Source organism: Suncus etruscus, chromosome 11, assembly GCF_024139225.1.
Source record: "Suncus etruscus isolate mSunEtr1 chromosome 11, mSunEtr1.pri.cur, whole genome shotgun sequence".
NCBI classification, from domain to species: domain Eukaryota; kingdom Metazoa; phylum Chordata; class Mammalia; order Eulipotyphla; family Soricidae; genus Suncus; species Suncus etruscus.
Window position 1 is genome coordinate 105,832,869 of NC_064858.1, and position 23,095 is coordinate 105,855,963.

A 23,095-nucleotide genomic window follows, 5' to 3' on the forward strand; every position below is an offset into this window, starting at 1 on the left:
ATGGCACATTAACTTACACTAATGTATGCAGGTTGTTATTGTTGTTGTTTTTTTCTTCTTGGGCTAATGAATCTTGCTTTTGGCAGCCTTGCTTTTTTGCTTTTCTTTATATTTTTTAAAGTCTTTTTTTTTTTTCTTTACCTTCCCAGCTTCCAGTTTCCCAGCCAGTACCAACTATTCAAGGCGAACCTCAGATCCCAGTTGCAACACAACCCTCAGTTGTTCCAGTCCACTCTGGTGCTCATTTCCTTCCTATGGGGCAGCCAGTCCCTACATCCATACTCCCTCAGTACCCTGTCTCTCAAATTCCCATATCAACTCCTCATGTGTCTGCAGCTCAGACAGGTTTCTCATCCATGCCCATCACAATTGCAGCTGGCATTAATCAGCCTCTGCTCACCTTGACTTCATCTGCTACAGTAGCTGCAGTTCCAGGGGGATCAACTATGATTCATAGTCAGCATCCAACCCTTCTGCAACCTGTGACTCAGCTACCAAGTCAGGTTCACCCACAGCTCCTGCAACCAGCAGTTCAGTCCATGGGAATACCAGCTAGCCTTGGACAAGCTGCTGAGGTTCCACTTCCCTCTGGAGATGTACTATACCAGGTATTGTGTTGGCTGGTGTTAAAAAAAAAAGGGCACCAGAGCATTGGTTCTCACAGTAGACCATCAAGGTTTTTAATCTGTCAGAATGTCAGAATAACTAGCAGTGAATAGCGAAAGATGCTGTTCTCACTTGGAGAAGTTGAAACAATAAGCTTCTGAAATAGGATAATAGCCTGATAATCTATTGATTCATTTCCATTTTTCTTATGAGAAAATGGCTTTTTTAGTATTTAGTAGAAGCAGATTGAATAATAAATATTGTAATATTAAAGAACATCAGACTACTTTTTGTAAGTAGAATAACCAACATGGTATCATTAATAAAATCCTCAGCTTTGGATTTATAAAATCAACATTTTACATTATGATTTAATGACTGAAACCATAAACAGATTTATTCTTCTGTTTTAGTTGAGAAGGAAAGTATTTTTCTAGAAGCAAATATAGGTGATCCTCCTATTTAAATAATCTCCGGGAAGGTGAGGAAACAATAATTTAAAGTTTAGTGTTTTGTCCCCTAAAATGAACCATGTTGATCATTCCAAGAATCATTTTAAAATTGCTTTTAAGAGATTTATATGTGGGACCAGAGTGATAGCATAGCCCGTAGGGTATTAGCCTTGCATGAGGCCAGCCCAAGTAAACCCTGGCATCCTCTATGGTCCACTGAGCACTGCCAGATGGGGCCCCTACCCCCCCAAAAAAAAAGTATTCATATAAGATGAATTACTATTCTTCTTTTCTGTGCACTTTCTTTTTATTTTCATGTCTTGCTATTTTGCTAATTGATGGCCCAACCTGCACTAACTCGCCTTCCTCATTTCTATCACAGGGCTTCCCACCTCGACTGCCATCACAATACCCAGGAGATTCAAATATTGTTCCCTCTTCCACCGCGGCTTCTGTTTGCAACCCTTCTACAGTTCTATCCCCTCCCATGCCTACAGAAGCTTTGTCTGCATCGGGTTATTTTCCTACATTGGTGCAGCCATATGTGGAATCAAATCTTTTGGTTCCAGTGGGCAGTCTAGGAGGACAGGTTCAAGTATCCCAACCACCAGTGAGTTTAGCACAACAACCCCCCACAACATCCTCCCAGCAAGCAGCTCTGGAGGTAAATGGAATTAATTGCACGTTTATGTATAAAACATTTATAGTGGGATTAAAAAGGACACAGGAGAAACAAGTTCCCCTGGTTTTAGGCGCATTTGTAGACTATTTCAAAACTAACTTCTGAATGACTTTTCTTTACAGCAGAATGAAATGCCAATGTGGGGGCCTTGTTGCCACTGGCTGTTCTGCTGGGAAGTGAGTGTGTCTTGGAAAAGATAACCTGATCAGCACTTCACTTCTCTAGCCAGTTCTTTAGCCATCATCCTTGTTCTTTCACAAATTCTTGCCATTGGCAGTATAAGAATATCTGTCTTGCTGTGCTCCTGGTAACTATTTTTGCCCTGTTTAGGAGAAAGATGTGAGTCATCTTTGCACTATACTCTATCTGTCCTCTTGCACACTTCTGGTAAGATGCTGGCTGCATGGCAAGTTGTAGTTTCTCACTGCCTGGCAGCTATGTTGGCTGATGTCACACCAAGCCATCTGTACCAGAGGCTTGCTTTAGAAATTTCTTTTGACATTTTAAGGCCACTGTATCTAGATGCTGAATACTGATCATTATTAGTAAATTTTGTGCTTCTAGGATCTGGGAGGGGAAGGATAAAAGAGTAGCATTTGGGGATGGTTAGTAATAAAAATTAAATGTGTTGTTACCAAGATTTGGATTTTTCTTCCTATTCAGAGTACTCAGGGAGTGTCTCAGGTTGTGTCTTCAGAGCCAATTCCAATAGCACAGCCACAGCCCAGTCAGCCTACCACACTGGCCTCTTCTATAGACAGGTATGTAAAATTAAATCCTGCTTCCTTAACTAGTGGACAGGGTGGTATGAAACTCCAAAATGGGGTTGCCAGAGATTGAATACAGTAGTTAAGATGCTTGCTTTGCATGTCGCCAACCCTGGTTCATTTCCTGCCACCGTATATGGTTACCTGAGCACTGCCAGGGTGACTTGAGCACAGATCCAGATGTAAACCTCAGATACTGCACCAAAGATCATCATTCCAGAACCGAAAAAGAAGAAACATTAACATTTCAAATATCGAGTTCTCCTAAAGTAAACTCTTCTTTTCAAAGTGCACATTCAGATGCTGCTTCAGGGATGAGTGATGGCAATGAAAATGTCCCACCATCTGGTGGACGGCATGAAGGGAGAACAACTAAACGGCATTATCGAAAATCTGTAAGAAGTCGCTCTCGACATGAAAAAACTTCACGCCCCAAATTAAGAATTTTGAATGTACGTATTATTTGCGGGGTTTATATAATTCATATTTAAGTATTCCTAAAGGCTCAGTTAGATGAAAAAGAATGTAGATTCTCAGTCACTTTCAAATGATAAGTTTTCCACATTTCTGTGATAAGGCACTATTTTTACATTCTACATTCTTCATGGAAGATTGTAAGTAGCTCAAAAGCCAATTTTTATGGGGATGGCATTGGTACTGCTAGGATTCAAGCCCTGTACTTTAGAAATGAAAAGTATTTGCTCTACAACATAGCTCTATTTTTTGTCCTAACCAGTCATCTCAAGCTTTTTTGTTACAAAGAGACAAAGTACCATACTCCAAGGTATAGAGATAATATCAGACTCAAGTTCAAGTGATAATCTTTATGATCTTCTCAAGTTCAGTAAAAGTTCGTTGTTATTTGAGATGTGTCTTTCCTTCCTTTCTAGGTTTCAAATAAAGGAGATCGAGTAGTAGAATGTCAGTTAGAGACTCATAATCGAAAAATGGTCACATTCAAGTTTGATTTAGATGGTGACAACCCAGAGGAGATAGCAACAATTATGGTATGTTTGGATCTTGAGTTTCAGCTGTTGCTTTAATCGTTGATCTTAATGGGGCCAGAGCGATAGTATAGTGGCAGGTCCAGGATGAACCTGGTTCAACCCCTGTCGTCTTATATGGTCCCCCTTGCCAGGAGCAATTTCTGAGTGCAGAGCCAAGATTAACTCCTGAGCATCACCAGGTGTGGCCCCCCCAAAAAAGTTGATCTTTAAATTCATTACCTTAAGCATATAAGAAATACTTTGTTACCTGTTTGACATGTATTTTTTTCTTCATAATTATTATATTGCACACCTAATGTGATTTAGAGATGTTTTTCTGTAAGACAGTCAAATTAGGCACTACATTGAAGGTTAACATAAATAGGGGCCAGAGTGATATGATTGTACAGTGGGTAGGGCATTTGCCTAGTATGTGGCTGACCCAGGCTCAGTCCCTGGGTACCACTAGGAGTGATTCAAAATGTTAATAAAAATAATGTAGGTCACAGATAGACAAAAATAATGTAGGTCAAAAGTCACGAAGATATGGAGCCAGAGTGTTGGCGCACACGGTAAGGCGTCCACCTGCCCACGCTAGCCTAGGGTGAACCATGGTCCAATCCCCCGGAGTCCCATATGGTCCCCCAAGCCAGGAGCAATTTCTGAGTGCACAGCCAGGAGTAACCCGAGTGTTACCGGGTGTCGCGCCCCCCCCCCCCAAAAAAAAAGAAAAAGAAAGTCCTGAAGATAGTAATTGAAAAACACTGTATTAATATCATATTTTTTTATAGGTGAACAATGACTTTATCCTAGCAATAGAAAGAGAGTCATTTGTGGACCAGGTGCGAGAAATTATTGAAAAAGCTGATGAAATGCTCAGTGAGGATGTCAGTGTGGAACCAGAGGGTGACCAGAGTTTGGAAAGTCTGCAAGGAAAGGACGATTATGCCTTTTCAGGTTCTCAAGTAAGTTTAGTATTTTCACATTGAAGCTTTATTTAGTTATTTAAAATTTATAGTGCTGAATCTCTGTGCCTATGCAAAAAAAAAAAAAAAGTGGGGGGAACGCCAAACCCTACCACTCCAGCACCCATACTTTTTCTTGTTTTGTTTTGATTTGTTAGTTTTTTACTTTATTTTCCTTCTCTTTTTTCTTCCACTTTTCTCTTTCTTTTTCACTCTTGTGGTTATTATTTAGAGATTTATTTTTATTTTTATTTGCCGGGTCCATTTGTTTCTTTTTTCTTCCATTTTTCTTTTCTTTTTTTTTTTCTTCTCTCTCTCTCTCTTTTTTCTTTTCTTGGTAGTTTTCACCAAATATTTTTCTCCCCTTATTTTTATCCTTTTTATCTCCAATGACGGTGGAATAGATGCTCAATCTACAACAAGCTGTAAAGTGGAAACCAGTTGCATTAGCCTTCTGGGGGGTCGAGGAGGGAGATAAGGGATGCATACTGGGAACAGGGGCGGAGGAAGGACACCACTGGTGGTGGGAATGCCCCTCATTCATTGTCACTATGTACCATAAATGATGCAGTGAAAGATTTGTAATGCACTTTGGTCACAATAAAAATTAAAAATAAATAAATAAATAAATAAATAAATAAATGAAAAAAAAAGAACAGCCAGAACCCCTCCAAAAAATAAAGAAAAAAATTATCTAAAAAAAATTTATAGTGCTAAGTTTTCTATGCAGAATATCTAATAAATCACTTCTGTTTGTTGTAGAAATTGGAAGGAGAGTTCAAAGAACCAATGCCTGCATCTTCCCCACCACAGCAAATAGGTGAATTTCTTTTCCTTCCATTCTTGTATTTATTTTTACCTCAGAAGTTGTGAGCTAGTAATAAAATTTTGAAGCTACATGTTCCTGGCTTGTGTGTGTATATGTGTATATTAATTAATGAGAATAAGTGGGGTTTTTGTTCTATTTTTTTTTTTTTACCAGGCATTCCTGCCAGCTCTCTCACTCAAGTTGTTCATTCTGCTGGAAGACGATTTATAGTGAGCCCTGTTCCTGAAAGTCGGCTACGAGAATCAAAAATGTTCAGCACTGACGTGTCAGATGTGGGTAAGGGCTTGTTTCTGTTACTTCTGTAACTCATACTGCAGCTGTAATTTTGGAATTTTGTCATCAGACTCATAAAGTAGGGTGGAAAACTGGATTATATTTAACCAATACATCTATGGAAAGGGAAATGGGTGGGTGGGAAAGGGGGATTGGAAAAAAAAAAGTACTTCCAATACAAAATAGAGTAGTATTTGGTTTTCTTTTTAGTACGACTCTATGTTTTGAAGTAACTTCCAAGGTTTTTGTCCCCCAGAAGTTTCATTATGTTGATTAAGAGGCAGTCATTTTCTTAGACAAGTTTTTAAATCTTGTTGATAATTCAAAAATGGAGAGTTAAGGTAGTCGGCAGTCTTTGAAATATCTCTCTGTTTTTAATTAATTAATTTTTTTTTGAGGTCACACCCAGTGGCACTCAGGGGTTACTCCTGGCTCTGTGCTCAGAAATAGCTCCTGGTAGACTCGGGGAACATATAGGATGCTGGGAATCAAATTCAAGTCCATCCCCAGGCCAGCCACGTGCAAGGCAAATGTCCTACTGCTGTGCTATCTCTCCAGTCCCGAAATCTCATTTTTAAATAAACTGATTCTGAATGGGGTTGTTTTTTGTGTGTGTGTGTGTGTGTGTGTGTGTGTGTGTGTGTGTGTGTGTGTGTGTGTGTGTGTGTGTGTTTGGGGGGGGGTCACACCTGGCAGCGATCAGGGGTTACTCCTGGTTGTACACTCAGAAATCGCTCCTGGCAGACTCGGGGGGGACCATATGGGATGCCAGGATTTGAACCACCATCCTCTGCACCCAAGACAAATGCCCTACCTCCATGCTATCTCTCCAGCCCCCTGAATGGGTTTTTTTTTTGTCTTTGCAGTTGCTGTTTCTACTACATCTCAGAGTGCTGGAATGAATTTGTCACACTCTGCTTCATCTCTGAGTCTACAACAGGCCTTTTCTGAACTTAAGCATGCCCAAGTAACTGAAGGACCCAATACAGCACCTCCCAATTTTAGTCATACAGGGCCAACTTTTCCAGTAGTAACTCCTTCTATGAGCAGCATTTCTGGAGTCCCAGTCCCACCAGTAGCCATACCTTCAGTGTCAGTCCCTGCAACAAGCATCTCTCTTAATGATATCTCTGCATCAGCCATTCAGTCTGAGAGTACAGTGCCCACTGAAAAGGGGGTTGTTCAGGTTGCCACTGGCATAAGTGTAATAACTTCAAGTGGTCCCCCTATACCACCTGTGTCTGAATCCCCAGTGCTTTCCAGTGTGGTTTCAGGCACCACAGTAACAACTGTTGATTCTGTAGTGACAACCTCTCAGTCAGTTCAGGCTCCCATATCGGGGAGCATTGTTTCCAGTATAGGGAATTTCTCTATACCAGTGTCAACACCTTCAGCCTCTGCAGTGGGCATTGCTGCTGCCCCAGGCGCTAAGGCTCCACCTGTACTCTCTCAACAGGCAACAGGCACTGCTACTGCGGGAGCCACGTCGACATCAGTTTCCACCGCCACTTCATACCCAGGCGTAGTTTCACAGCCGTCCTTTCACCTTAGTAGCAGCACCTCTGCTCCTGCTCTAGCTGAAACGGTGGTGGTTAGTGCACATTCACTTGATAAAACATCGCATAGCAGTACAACTGGCTTGGCTTTGCCTCTCGCAACGTCATCTTCCACTTCTTCCCCTGGAATTGGAGTATCTAGTTCTGTTGCTCAGCCTAGTGGGTCGCATCCTTTGCCTGTCCCATCGGCGATATCTTCTACTCCCGTTCTTGCCCAAGCAGCACCTACATCTACACCTTTATTACCCCAAGTACCTAGCATCCCACCCTTGGTACAGCCTGTTGCCAATGTGCCTGCTGTTCAACAGACACTCATTCATAGTCAGCCTCAGCCGGCTTTGCTTCCCAACCAACCGCATACCCACTGTCCTGAAATGGATGCTGATACACAACCCAAGGCTCCTGGGATTGATGACATAAAGACCCTAGAGGAAAAGCTACGATCTCTCTTTAGTGAACCCAGTTCATCTGGCGCTCAACATGCCTCTGTGTCTCTGGAGACTTCCCTAGTCGTAGAGACCACCGTCCCACCAGGCATACCAACAACTGCTGTGGCACCAAGCAAACTCATAACTTCCACTACAAGTACTTGTTTACCACCAGCCAGTTTGCCAGTAGGAACAACTGGTGTGTCGGTTATACCAGTGGGCACACCAGGTCAAGTTTCTACGCCAGTCGTTTCAGCCACAGTCAGCACTACCGCTGGAGTGAAACCTGGAACCGCACCATCGAAGTCACCTTTACCTAAGACTCCAGTAAGATTCCTGTTTTGAAATAGTTTGACAGCAATGATCTTTTATTCCCTCCCAGCCTTCAAATTAGTTTTGTGAATTAGAAGAATTATAAAAATGTCTAGCTTATAGTAGGTGTATTACTTTAAATTTATACATAAAGATCTATGGAATCTTTTTAATTTGGCAGTTATTTTGCTTATTATACTGTATAATTTTTTAATTATATAATTGTTACAGTTTACCTGTATTATAATCAGAAATATAAGTATTTCTTATTGGTTGTTTCACATTGAAGAAATATATTTCCCAAAAGGAAGCAAAATACTTTTCTAGAAAAACATGGTAATAACAATTCATTAAATTTTTTTTTTTTTGGTGTTTGGGTCACACCCGGCAACGCTCAGGGGTTACTCCTGGCTCTACTCTCAGAAATCGCCCCTGGCGAGCTCTGGCGACCATATGGGATGCTGGGATTTGAACCACCATCTTCTTGATGCAAGGCAACACCTTGCCGTTGTGCTATCTGTCCGGCCCAGCAATTCATAAATCTTAATTAAAATGAAGATTAGTTTGCACGGATATGCATTTAAAAAAACTTTATTGATTGATTGATTGATTGGTTTCTGGACCACACCTAGCGGAGCTCAGGGGTACTCCTGGCTCTGCACTCAGAATTGGCAGGCTGGGAGACCGTATGGGATGCCGGGAATTGAACCAGGTCCCTCCTGGGTCGGTTGCATGCAAGGCACACACCCTAATGCTGTGCTATCTCTCCGGCCCTTCAGATGTATATTTTGAGTGTTAGCAAAAAGTGGGAAATAATGGTAGTATTGATATGGAGGAAAAGAAAATCTGATGCTGGGAATAAAATAACTAGAATGCATTTTCTAATTCTGCTTAGTTTATTTCCTCTCATTCTTCTGTCTTCAACCTCTCTTGTCTTCTCCAATTTAAACTTTCTCTACGGTATTGTATGTTTCACCCATCTTTCACCTTGCCTTTTCTTTTTTGTTGTTTCTGGGGGTTTTTTGAGGGGGGGCACACTCAACAGTGATCAGATTTGCCTTAAAAAAGTCTTGTGTACTTTAGTAAAAGCCTGATAGATAATAGTCTGCCAGTATTATCAGATGGCACGCATCCTTTAATTAGATGCATATTATTCTTATGCTTCTGCATTCAAATGGGTTGATTTAGTCTTAGGTATGTAATACTTACTTTTTTGTGTTTCATGGACTTGGATTTCCCTTTATTGTCTATAGGTGCTGCCCATAGGAACTGAACTTTCAGCTGGTGCTCCACCCAGTGAGCAGCTGCCTTCTTTTCCAGGAACCTCACTAACTCAGGTACCTTAAGATTTGGTAGATTTCTACCTGGGTCCTATCTTCCTTCACATAGCTTGTTTAAATTTTCCAATGCATGATTTGGCTTTTTGCTTAGTTTTACTTAGTAATAATTTATAACAAATGTATTATAATTATTATTTTAAAATAGCTATGATTTATAAAAATGTAACAGATGCTATTTAACAAAGAAGCTTCATATTTCTTTAGTTTGTAATACTGCATTAAGTCATCCAGAAAATGTTTCAATAACTTCTATTTTTCATTTCCTATAAAAGAAGAAAATAGTGAAGTTCACTATCACTTACTATAACTTTTAGGGTTTTGTTACCTTTTGTTTTGGAGCCACAACTAGTGGTGCTCAGGGCTTACTCCTGGCTTAGCAATCAGGTATCATTGCAGGTATGCATGGGAGAATCTATAAGGTGCTGGTGATTGCACCCTGATTAGCCATCCACAGGTCTTGCACCCTACCTGCTGCACTTTCTCTGGTTCTTAACTCTTAGTTTTTACACTTTTGTAGAAAGGTGAAATTTTATAGTCTTGAAAATAAGAAACTTTTGTAGAATTGTGGTTATGTAGGGCTGGAGAAGTAGCATGGAGGTAAGGTATTAACCCCTGAGCGCTGCCGGGTGTGACCCAAAAACCAAAAAAGAAAAAAAAGGAAGGAAGGAAGGAAGGAAGGAAGGAAGGAAGGAAGGAAGGAAGGAAGGAAGGAAGGAAGGAAGGAGGGATGGAAGGAAGGAAGGAGGGAGGGAGGGAGGGAGGGAGGGAGGGAGGGAGGGAGGGAGGGAAAAAGAAGGAAGGAAGAAAAGAAAAGAAAAGAAATGTGGTTATGTTCTAAGCCATTGTGTAATTAAAACATGTCTGACTAAAAAAAACAGAGGAAGGAAGGAAGGAAGGAAGGAAGGAAGGAAGGAAGGAAGGAAGGAAGGAAGGAAGGAAGGAAGGAAGGAAGGAAGGAAGGAAGGAAAAGAAAAGAAATGTGGTTATGTTCTAAGCCATTGTGTAATTAAAACATGTTGTCTGACTAAAATTAACAGTGTTTTAGGAAAGGATATAACATCCATAACTAGCATTACTTGACTCTACAAATTCAATGCAATCATTTGTTTTTTGAATTTTTGACATTTGCTTTAGTGACCACATAATAAAATTCCGTGCTTGCTTACAGGTGGGGATAGTATAGGGGTTCTAACTTAGGAAAGTAAGTATGTGATCCGTGCAATAGCACAGCGGGAGGGTGGGTAGGGTGTTTGCCTTGGATGTGGCTGCCTTGGGTCTAATTCCCAGCAAACCCAGATTCAATCCTTGGCATCCCATCTGGTCCCCCTTTAGTGCAAAGCCAGGAGTAACCCTCCAAGAACCCCTGGGTGTGGCCCAAAAACAAAATTATGTGTGTATTTGACATTGCTGGTCTTGGTAAGAGGAACTGACTGAGATCAACAGGATGAATGTGAGGCTTCTGTCTTAAACTCAGTTCAATACATTCAGTGAAACATGATAGATTTGTCTCCAGTATATGTAATTATTTATCATTACTACCCTATCCCACAGTCAATTTCAGCTGATTGTGTTATTCTCAGTAGGGAAATGTTTGTTAAAAATTCATATAGGGGGGCCAGAGAGATAGCATAGCTGTAGAGCGTTTGCCTTGCATGCAGCCAACCCAGGACGAATGGTAGTTCGAATCATGTTGTCCCATATGGTCCCCCATGCCTGCCGGGGTCGATTTCTGAGTGCTGAGCCAGGAGCAACCCCTGAGTGTCACCAGGTGTGACCCAAAAACCTAAAAAAAAGAAAGAAAAATCCATATAGGACCTCGAGTGATAGCACAGCGGTAGGGCATTTGCCTTGCATGCAGCCAGAATGACCTGGCTTCGATTCCAGGCATCCTATATGGTCCCCCAGCCTGCCAGAAGCAGTTTCTGAGCACAGAGCTAGGAGTCTGAATTATTTCTGCATCTTTAATCTCAGGATATCTTTTCTAGAACCTACTGCATCAGCTCCCAGTTTTGTTTACTATGGGTTTTTATTTTTTGGCCCATGCTCAGTGGTAATCAGGGCTTACTTAGTCTTGCTCTGGTGCTAAGGTGTCCTGGCCAGGGCTGCAGTACCGTAAATGGTGAAAGAGAGCCAACCAAGGTTGACTGTATGAAAGACAAGTGTTTTTTAAACCCACTACATTAGTTCTCCAACCCCAATTTTTTAAAAGATAGCTTTGTAAAAGTAAAAATTAGAAGTGAGTCTTATTTTCTCATTCAAAATGTACTCTTTGAATTAAAGAGAACTCAAAGTGTGTGTACACATACGTACATGCATTAACTCTGAATATGCAAGACCTATGCTTACCACCAGTTGTTTTTATTCAGTCCCAACAACCTCTGGAAGATCTTGATGCTCAATTGAGAAGAACACTGAGTCCAGATTCTATTGCAATGACATCTGCAGTTGATGTAAGTTAATCTCTTTTTCTTTTTCTTTTTCTTTTTTTTTTGGGGGGGGGGGTCACACCCGGCAGCACTCAGGGGTTACTCCTGCCTCTACGCTCAGAAATCGCCCCTGGCAGGCACAGGAGACCATATAGGATGCCGGGATTTGAACCACCATCCTTCTGAATGGAAGGCAGAGATGCCTTACCTCCAGGCTATCTCTCCAGCCCCTAAAATCTTGATAAAATCTTCCCATAACCCAGCTATGAATGACTTTGTAAATCCAATGACTTAAATTAAAAAAAAATTTTTTAAGGAAAACGGGCTGGAGCAGTGGCACAGCAGTAGGGCATTTGCCTCACACATGGCTGACGGAGGGTGGACCGCGGTTCAATCCCCGGTATCTCATATGGTCCCCCAAACCAAGAGCAACTTCTGAGAGTGCATAACCAGGAGTAGCCCTGAATGTCACAATGGGTGTGGCACCCCCCCAAAGGAAAACAAATTACTTTGTTTTGTTTTTTTTTGTTTTGTTTTTTTTTGTTTTGTTTTTTTTTTTTTTGGTTTTTGGGTCACACCCGGCGGTGCTCAGGGGTTACTCCTGGCTGTCTGCTCAGAAATAGCTCCTGGCAGGCACGGGGGACCATATGGGACACCGGGATTCGAACCAACAACCTTTGGTCCTGGATCGGCTGCTTGCAAGGCAAACACCGCTGTGCTATCTCTCCGGGCCCAACAAATTACTTTGGATATAAGTATTTCTATGTCTTTTGTCTTTCTATTTTTTCTTTTTTTTATATAAAGAGTAGTGCCAGGACAAAAGCTAAAAGTGGGATCCCAGAAGATGTTTCAGTGACTTTAAAAAATGTACTTATTTGGCAAGTAAAAAGTCCAAGTTCAAATCCCAGTGCTGCTGCATGCACTGAGGTGACCAAAATAGTCCTGCCGTTGTGAATCTCTGCAAAAAAGTGTCCAGAAGATGACTCTGGCTTAATAAATGCAATGCCACAAGATCAGAACCCCAAACACCGAGCCAATTCTGACATCTCTGCTATTCTTAGAGATCTCTACTAAAATAGGGCCGAAGATGGCTTAGGAAGAGTTTGGAAAAATATCTAGGTCATACATGAAGTCTCTGGTAAAGTAGGAGGTATCTCAGCAAGGACCAGAGCAATAGCACAGCAGGATAGCGTTTGCCTTGCACACGGCTGACCCAGGACGGACCTTGGTTCGGATCCCAGCCGTGCCATATGGTCCCTGAGCCAGGAGCGATTTCTGAACACATAGCCGGGAGTACCCGTTGGGTGTGGCCCAAAACAAAACAAAACAAACAAAAAGAACCTACACTAAGTATCTTGTATCTTTGTTTATATTTTTTGCAGCCTGTGTCTGTGGTGGTTCCTACAGCAGTTGTGGAAGCCGGAGGTCAGCCTCAAAAGGAAGGTGAGAAAAGCAGTCGTCTTCTACATTACCATTCCCAGTTTTTTCTATATAATTGGTTACAGAGGTTCCTATTTCAGAGGAGCACACTTGAGAGCATAGGTATATTTGAAACCACTTTAAGGAACACTTTGTATTTGTTGTGTGTTGATTGTGTGTCCTTGGCTTTCTTGCTTAATTTTTTTTTTTTTTTAATTTAGTCACTGTGAAGTTACAAAGTCACCATGTTTCAGGCATACAATATTTTTTTAACTGAATTCTTTATTTAAACACTGTGATTACAAACATAATTGTAGTTGGGTTTTAGTCATAACAAGAACATCCCTCCTTCACCCATGCACGCAACCTTCCCATCACCAAAGCCCCCATCTCTTCCTTCCACCACCACCACCCCCGCCTGTATTCAAGACAGGCTTTCTACATCCTTTACTCACAGACATTGTTATGATAGTTCTCAGCATACTTATATCGCTAACTGCACTCACCACTTTTGTGGTGAGCTTCATCTCTTGAGCCGGCCTTCAGGCCCTCAACTCTGAGAATTATTTCAATGTCTTTCATTTTTCTTAAAACTCATAGATGAGTGAGACTATTCTGTGTGTCTCTCTCTTCCTCTGACTAATTTCACTCAGCATCATAGATTCCATGTACATCCATGTACAGGAAAATTTCATGACTACTTCTCTCCTGACAGTTGCATAATATTCCATTGTGTGTATGTACCACAATTTCTTTAGCCACATTTGTTGAAAGGCATCTTGGCTGTTTCCAGAGTCTGGCTATTATAAAAAGTGCTGTGATGAATATAGGTGTGAGGAAGGGATTTTTGTGTTGAATTTTTGTGTTCCTAGGGTATATCCCTAGGAGTGGTATATCCGGATCATATGGGAGCTCAATTTCCAGTTTTTGGAGGAATCTCCATATTGTTTTCCATAAGGGCTGGACTAGACGACATTCCCACGAGCGGTGAATGAGAGTTCCTTTCTCTCCACATCCCCGCCAGCACTGATTGTTCTTGTTCTTTGTGATAGGCATACAATATTTTAACACCACTTCCCTCCACAAAATTCAGCTTCCCTCCACCAAACACCCCCTCCCCCACCTTTTTTCTGTCCTGTTTTGTCCTGTGCTTGTTTCCACCCATCAGAGTACTTTTACGCAGCATCCACTTGAACATTGCTTCCCACTCACTTTTTTTATATAATCACTGAGAAGTATTGATTTTTGGATTATTAGGAGGGGAGTTGTTTTGGGTTTTGTTTTGTTTGTCTTTTCTATTTTATTTTATTTTATTTTTGGTTTGAGGCCACACCTGGCAGCACTCAGGAGTTACATCTGGCTCTGCACTCAGAAATCACTCCTGGCAGGCTCGGGGGACCATATGGGATGCTGGGATTCAAACCACTGTCCTTATTAGCATGTTGTACTTATTTTTTAAAAAAGTTTTATTTTATTCTGTTTTTTACCATCTCCCAGAAGTTAATAGGGTTGTTGTTGTTGTTTTGGTTTTTGGGCCGTACCTGTTGGTTACTCCTGTCTCTGCACTCAGAAATCGCTCCTGGCTTGGGAGACCTGGGATATCGAATCACAGTCTGTCCTAGGTTATCCGAGTGCAAGGCAGACACCCTAACGCTGCGCCACTGCTCCGGCCCCAGAAGTTAATAGGTTTAAAACATTCATTTTTTTCTGGGCCCGGAGAGATAGCACATCGGTAGGGCATTTGCCTTGCAAGCAGCCGAGCCAGGACTGGCATTGGTTCGAATCCCAGCATCCCGTATGGTTCCCAGAGCCTGCCAGGAGCGATTTCTGAGCAGAGAAATCAGGAGTAACCCCTGAGCGCTGCCAGGTATGGACCAAAAACTAAAGGGAAAGGAAAGTGAGAAAATATTCCTTGCCTCTAATGATTTTCCTCATTCAATATATAGTTTTGGGGTTGTTCTGTAATTCTGACCAAAAAGAGAGAAATCTAACTAAAAAGAAATGCTAGGGGCTGGAGCAATGGCACAGCAGCAGGGTGTTTGCCTTGCACGCGGCTGACTCAGGACAGGCCTAGGTTCGCTCCCCGGTATCCCGTATGGTCCCCCAAACCTGCCAGGAGTGATTTCTGAACATATAGTCAGGAGTAACCCCTGAGCTTCACCAGGTGTGACCCAAAACCCAATAATAATAATAATAATAATAATAATAATAATAATGATAATAATAATAAATGCTAGTTTTAAGCTATGTTTTTCCATGTATTTGTTTCAGTTTCTCAAGTCTCAGAAGGTTCTGTCCTTGCAACTAGTTCAGGAACTGGTGTTTTTAAGATGGGGCGATTTCAGGTAAGACAATCAGTTTTACTCACTAATTGCCTTTTTTGGAGGCGCTGTGTATAAGATAAAATTATTATCTGCCAACAAAAAAACAGCAACAAAAATATATTAAAAGGGCCGGAGAGATAGCACAGTGGTAAGGCGTTTGCCTTGCACACAGCTGATTTAAGACAGATGGTGGTTCGAATCCCAGCATCCCATATATTATAGTTTACTTTTTGATTTTACAGTCAAGAGATGAAGAGGATCTGTGAACAAAGTAACCTAATCATTGAGAATTCAAAAAATGTTATGGTTGATGCTAAATATTAATATTGTAAACTTTTCTTTTTTTAATTCCACTTTGATTTCTTTCCCTCAGGTTTCAGTAGCAACAGATGTTGCTCAGAAAGAGGGTAAAAGTAAGCCAGAAGATACAAAGTCTGTTCACTTTGAATCCAGCACTTCAGAGTCTTCAGTACTGTCTAGTAGTAGTCCAGAGAGTACCCTGGTAAAACCAGAGCCTAATGGGATGACAATCCACATTGCTTCAGATATGCCAGATAGTGCCCACAAAACCTCTGCCTCAGAAACAAAAACAGAAACTGGACAGCCTACCAAGGTTGGGCGTTTTCAGGTGACCACTACAGCAAACAAGGTAGGTCGTTTCTCTGTTTCGAAAACTGAAGACAAGATTGGTGAGGCAAAGAAAGAGGGACCAGTGGCATCTCTTCCATCTGTGGATTTGGAACAAACTGCCGTTCCTGCTGTGATACCAAAGAAAGAAAAGTCTGAACACTCAGATCCTTCCCATCTGAACGGACCATCTTCTGACCTAGAGACAGCTTTTCTAAGTAGAGATGTGGATGATGGTTCAGGTAGTCCACACTCCCCCACTCAAGTACTCTCGAAGAGCCTTCCTATCCAGAGCCTAACTCAGAGCCTTAGTAATTCATTCAATTCCTCTTACATGAGTAGTGACAATGAATCAGACATTGAAGATGAAGACTTAAAGTTAGAACTGCGACAACTAAGAGAAAAGTAAGTATGTTTCTTCCTGTGAAAGATAATAAGGTGTAACTCCTGGCACCTAGAGTCGCTTTCTTAAGTTTTATTTTATATTCTTTTAGGGTGAGTTACAAACGAGGAGCAAGTAACAAAACACATGTTCTGCATGTATTGTGAGGCCCTGTATTAGTTATTATTATTATTATCATGTTGATAACACTGTTGGAGCAGGAAAGGTGCTTGCATCTGGGTTCAATCCCTGGCACCCCATATGTTCCCCTGAGCCCCAGTTTAGGAATAACTCTTGAGCACAATGGAATATGGCCCAAACACCCTTTATAGCACTTTTTTAAAATTTTATTTATTTTGCTTTTTTGGGGGTCACACCCGGCAGCACTCAGGTTACTTCTGGCTCTGTGCTCAGAAGTTGCTCCTGGCTGGCACAGGAGGCCATATGGGATTTGAACTACCGTCTCTTCGAATCAGCTACGTCAAGGCAAACACCCTACCACAGTGCTATCTCTCCGTCCCATGCACTTCGGTTTTTTGACCACACCCGGTGACGCTCAGAGGTTACTCCTGGCTATGAACTCAGAAATCACTCCTGGCTTGGGGGACCATATGAGATGCCAGGGGATCGAACCACGGCCCATCCTAGGCTAGCGCACGCAAGGCAGATAGATGCCTTACCCGCCTCACCGCTTGTGCCACTAGTCTGGCCCCATCCAGGCACTTAATTATAATCTTAACTACTTACTAGTCTACCAAATGGTACCAGTAAAGGCACTGAGTAATAATAGATTACCTTGGAAGATTTTGTTCATCATATTTGATAGGTTAGAGGAGTAAGTCATACAGTCTCAAAAGCAAGGAAATGTTTTTTATCTAATAGCTCATCAACCACTTCTGTTGACCAGAAATTTGTTGGAATTTTACTTGAGTGATAAAAGGTCAATAGGGCATTGCCTTGCACACAGCGACACGGATTCAATCTCCGTTATTTCATATGGTCCCCCTAGCCTGCCAGGAGTGATTCCTGAGCACAGAGCCAGGAGTAACCCCTGAGTGCTGCCGGGCATGGCCCAAAAAAACAAAAACAGGAGTTAACAATTTATAATTCCAAGTCTTAGAAATTAAATAGAATTAGAGAAAAGATTTATAAGTAGGTACTTGAATGCAGGTTAATTGTTGTTTGAACAAAGATGGATATATTTTGTAATAATGTTTGTTTGTCTTTGTAGACATCTTAAAGAGATTCAAGACCTGCAGAGTCGCCAGAAACTTGAAATTGAATCTTTGTATACCAAACTGGGCAAAGTTCCACCTGCTGTTATTATCCCCCCAGCTGCCCCCCTTTCAGGGAGAAGAAGGCGACCAACTAAAAGTAAAGGCAGCAAGTCTAGTCGTAGCAGTTCTTTGGGGAATAAAAGCCCCCAGCTTTCAGGTATAAATCAGTGGATCAGGTCAGCCTTGAATGTCTTGACTTTGGTTTCTGCCTTCAGCTTTATAATCTATTGAACATTTGTTATTTTTGTTAAATTTTAAAGAGTTTAACTTTCTTACTATTCTTTTTGAACTCTCCTCCACCCCCCACATTATAGTATCTTAGTCTGTTAAAGCAGACCAGATGAACCCATTTTGCTTCATTCGTAGTTGTTCTTAAGAAGTAAACTTTACATTCAAGTGTGCCTGATAACTCAAATGATTAACATTTCACTAAATTATTGTGCAGATGGAGGAAAGTATTTTCTCCAGTTCAGGTAACATTTTCCTTTAAAGGAATAAGTTAATCATAAGTGCTACTGGTATAAATGTTCATTTTTTCATAGATAGTATGTAATTATTTCCATGATTAAAGTTTCAATTTCAGGGGCCAGAGCAGTGGCGCAGCCGTAGGGCATTTGCCTTGCACACACTAACCTAGGATGGACTGAGGTTCCATCCCCAGGCATCCCATATGGTCCCCCAAGCCAGGAGCAATTTCTGAGCACATAGTAACCCCTGAGTGTCACCGGGCATGACCCAAAAAAGGAAAAGTTTCAATTTCATTATATTGAAATAACTTGCTAGTGGTTTTAATTAGAGAAATAGTACATCCTAATCTTTTATAATGAATTATAGGCTGCCTCTTAATTGTTCTAATTTTTGCTCTGGCAAAATCATAGTACTTTTAACAAGTTAATTAGTTTAAAAAATGGTTAAATTTAGAGGGAGAGGGCCAGAGAGATAGCACAGCAGTAGGGCATTTGTCTTACATGCAGCAGACCCAGGAGAGACCCGGTTCGATTCCCAGCATCCCATATGACCCCCCCAGCCTGCCGGGGTCGATTTCTGAGTGCAGAGCCAAGAGTAACCCCTGGGCACCGCAGAGTGTGGCCCAAAGACCAATCAATAAATAAAGTTTAAAAATAAAGCTGAAGGAAGGTCAACACTGGTGGTGGAAACGGCCCCAATTCACTGTCACTATGTAACTGAAATACAACTGTGAAAGACTTGTAATTCACATTGGTCTCAATTTAAAGAAAGATTAAAGCTGAAATAAGTTTACAGCTTGTATTTGCTTTTCATATTCAGTATAAATATGTTGGAGAACAGCTGCAGTTTTTATAGCTGTCCTTTCTTTAGCAGTCCTTTTTTGTTTGGTTTTGATTTGGGGGGGCCACAGGTTAGCTACATGCAAGACAAGTGTCATATAAGTGCCTTTATATTATCTCTGACCCTCTCTCAAAGCTTTTAGAAACTTTTCAAAAAGGCTTAAGAAACACAGAATTTTTCTTTTGTGAATTGGGCTCAATTTATTCTTAGAGGTGTGATCATAGGAAATCAAATCATTTAGATTCCAGTTTTGATGGTTTTCCATGGACTGCTGTTGTAGTTACTGGGAAACAGAGAAGTTGCTCCATTTTGTCACTTGACTAGTGATTTCAATATTACCTACCATTACTCTGTAGTCATTTACTTTGATTATTTGGGGCAATACTTAGTGTTGCCCAAGGGTAGCAATTCCTGGCTCTGCACTTAGGAATTACTTCTGGTGGGGCTCAGAGGACCAGATAGGATGCTGGAGAATGTAATCCTCGTCAAGCCTCATGCAAGGAAAGTGTCCTACCTGCTGAACTATCTCTTCCACCCCTATATCATTTTTTGACAGCTCTGATGGATTTGAAAGACTAAGGCCAAGGATGTAAGTTCAGTTTGTATAGAGCAAATGCTTTGCATATGTGAAACCTGGGTTTGATCCCTAGTGCCACATGTCCCCCTAAACATAGCTGCATGTTGTCCCAGACTCCCATCAATACCAGGTGTGTTTTTGTCCATAGTTTTTAAAACATCTGATAGGAAGCAACCATGACCATGCAGGTGGTTTTCCCAATACTCCAAATCATTGACCTACATCTTTTCCTCAATTGTGGGAAACGCACTACATAATCTATGATATCAGAGGCTGCTCACACTTTTCTCCTATTATTTTTACGTATTTCTTAAAGTAAACAATTTTCTCTTTAAAATACTGAGTAGAGACTCCATGCTTGTTTGTATCATGATTCATCTCAGTTAATTTTATTTTGTTTGTTTATTTTTTGGCCACACCCAGCTGCGCTCAAGGGTTACTCCTGACTCGTAAGCTCAGAACTCACTCCTAGCAGGGTCGGGGGACCTTACGGGATGCCAGGGATCGCTGGGTTGGCCGCACGCAAGGCAAATGTCCTGCTGTGCTATCACTTTGGCCCTTCAACTAATTTATCATAACTTTTTTTGGGGGGTCACACCCGGCAACGCTCAGGGGTTCGTTCCTCCTGGCTCTATGCTCAGAAATCACTCCTGGCAGGCTCGGGGGACCATATGGGACGCCAGGATTCGAACCACCGACCCTCTGCATGCAAGGCAAACACATTACCTCCATGCCATCTCTCCGGCTCCTATTAAATTTTTTTTTGGGGGGGGGGGGGTTTGGGTTTTGGGTTACACCCGGCTATGCTCAGGGTTACTCCTGGCTGTCTGCTCAGAAATAGCTCCTGGCAGGCACGGGGGACCATATGGGACACCAGGATTCGAACCAACCACCTTTGGTCCTGGATCGGCTGCTTGCAAGGCAAACACCGCTGTGCTATCTCTCCGGGCCCTTAAAATATTTTTTAATGCAGTCATGGAATTGCAAATTTGTGAAGTACTCTAGAACAGGAGAATAAAAGTTAATGCATCTTCAATTTTTTTTTACTCAGCTCAAACTCGTGAGTCATCGGGTTATTTAAAATGGAAATCTTTGGGGGCCTAGGAGGTAATTCAGTGAGAGAACACTAACCTTGCAAATGTAACACCCTGGGCTCAGTACCCAGTATCATATACACACACAAATGTTCTTTTCAAATAGTTTGCTATAGCTCTGTTCTGTGCATATTTTGGTTTATATTCTCATACCAATTTAATTTTCTGACAGGTAACCTGTCTGGTCAGAGTGCAACTTCGGTCTTACACCCCCAACAGACCCTAAATGCTCCAGGAAATATCCCAGAGTCTGGGCAGAATCAGCTGTTACAGCCCCTTAAGCCATCTCCCTCCAGTGACAACCTCTATTCCGCCTTCACTAGTGATGGTGCCATTTCAGTACCAAGCCTTTCTGCTCCAGGTCAAGGTAAGAAATCAAGGCAACTAACATCTTCCAGAAATGGAGGGTGTTACTATTAGCAGGACAAAAGCAGTCTCTTGGTTGAGGTGGGTGGGGAGCTTAGCTGAGCTGTGTACACAGCCTGTAAATGTTCAGAAGAGCAGTACACTTGTGAATCGATCTAAAAGGAGAAATTGAACAATGATCAGATGGGCTTATTTCTTCTATCAGATGATTTTTTTTTTCAAGAAGTTACATCTGTGACATAAATGAGAGCTTAATGACTCATTTTGAAACTGAAAATGTTTAATACTGGAAAGATTTCCTGGACCAAATTGGTAGGAATTTGAGAATTCTGAAAGTTAATGCATTGTTTATCCAACGTTATTATAGAGGGGAAAGCTGTTGGTAACATTAGAACAAGAGTTGAAAACAGTCTGGGTAGATAAAAATGGTAGCTCAGATAACCGGCATAAGAAAGATACTTTTGCCACAATAGTCTAGAAATAAGAATATCAGAGGAATTACATTCTCTTCACAAGATAAGTGTTCTTATCTGGTAGAATCCGATAAATAGCATTAGTTCCACTGAGAAGGTTTCAGAGTTTTATAGATGGAGGAAACTGAGGCCTAAAATTCCTTGTGCAATACAACTGACCTTTCCCTAGGCGCTTACTCTTCTGTGTGCCATCTTAGTGCATTTCACCACTCCAGCCTCAAGTTTCTAACATCTTGTAGTTGTGTTCTGTCTCTTCTCTCTGTTCTTCCTGTTTTTCCCCTCTCACAGGCTGTGCGAAGTTTAACTGTGCATCTGAGCAGGTGACATTCAAACCTGGTGGCAGGAGGACCCGATTTCTGAGTACGCCCTGCTTGGCTCTTTGTGTGTAACACCTTTACTCCTTCCTCGTCCTTGTTTTCTTGGATCTGATACTCATGCAGTCCATTTTCATTTGTCTATTTGTTTATCATCGACTCAGTGGCATGGCTGAACATTACCCTCAGAAGTTTGGGACTGGACTGTTAATTATGATCAAAGATAATGAAATAATAAGTTCTTAGACATTTCAGAATAGCTTCTTGGTAAAATTGCTTGTTAGAGAGCTGTCAGAGTAGACATGATTAGTGTAGATTACTGTATTATTAAAAATTGATGAAATTTGAACTCCATATGACAAAAACAATCTTGACTACTGATGCACCTAGATCCTGGCAGCAAGTAAAAGTTATACCTCTTTCTGTTGCCTTCCCACCCTCCCCCAAGATTATGTTAAAATCTCAATCTTTTCAGCAAAGCCTAACCATCACTTGAAAAGAACTTCAATCAAATCTCATCATTAGAATACCACTATCCTCTAACTCCATAAAAATAGTGATTCAAAAGGATTTTAGTGTATTCTGAAAAACCCTTTATACTAGTAGGAATCAAAATCCTGCAAATTAAAATGGCCCTCTAGGGTTGGAGCAATAGCACAGTGGGAAAGGCATTTGCCTTACACAGGCCAACCTCAGTTCAATCCCTGCCATTTCACGTGGTCCCCAAGTACCCTGAGCACCACTGGGTGTGGGCCCCTCCAAGAAAAAAAAAGATCTTCTAAACATAATTGTTGATATCTCCCAGCTTCTTAAAACAAATACATTTGAAAATAAAAGCAATAGGTCAGTGGACTAAAACGCATGCTGTGCATGCAGGAGACCCAGGTTTGATCCTGGTATTGCATATGATTCCCTGAGTATTGACTGTGGAGTGTGGACCAAGCTACCCACACACACTGAAGGAAGATATTGCACAACCGCAAGTCACTTGTTATCTCCAGAATGTCATTGCCATGTCTGAAAAAATTACACTCATCTTGTAGGGTTATTGAGAAATCACATAATATTGTGTACACCAGGGGCCGCCGGAACGATAGTGCAGCGGTAGGGTGTCTGCCTTGCACACGGCTGACCCAGGATGGACCTCAGTTTGATCCCTGGTATCCCAAAAGATCTCCAGGCCATGAGTGATTTCTGAGCACATGGCCAGGAGTAACCCTTGAGCGTCACCCGGTGTGGCCCATAACCCCCGCAAAAAAATACATTGTGTACACAAAAAAATAAGTAGTTGAAGGCTGGAGAGATGACACAG

The 23,095-nt window shown here is 41.5% G+C and overlaps 1 protein-coding gene across 1 annotated transcript in view; it reads left to right on the top strand.

Annotated features, from left to right (window-relative positions):
• The window catches only part of WNK1 (WNK lysine deficient protein kinase 1), a 134,464-nt gene that overhangs the window by 104,994 nt on the left and 6,375 nt on the right, over positions 1-23,095 (top strand). Inside the window, 14 exon segments of the mRNA XM_049783240.1 lie at positions 2,404-2,501; positions 2,797-2,959; positions 3,398-3,514; positions 4,285-4,458; positions 5,221-5,278; positions 5,441-5,563; positions 6,427-7,871; positions 9,110-9,193; positions 11,563-11,646; positions 13,005-13,065; positions 15,313-15,386; positions 15,739-16,397; positions 17,606-17,808; positions 20,803-20,997. Coding sequence (XP_049639197.1) covers positions 2,404-2,501; positions 2,797-2,959; positions 3,398-3,514; positions 4,285-4,458; positions 5,221-5,278; positions 5,441-5,563; positions 6,427-7,871; positions 9,110-9,193; positions 11,563-11,646; positions 13,005-13,065; positions 15,313-15,386; positions 15,739-16,397; positions 17,606-17,808; positions 20,803-20,997 — 3,538 coding nt within the window.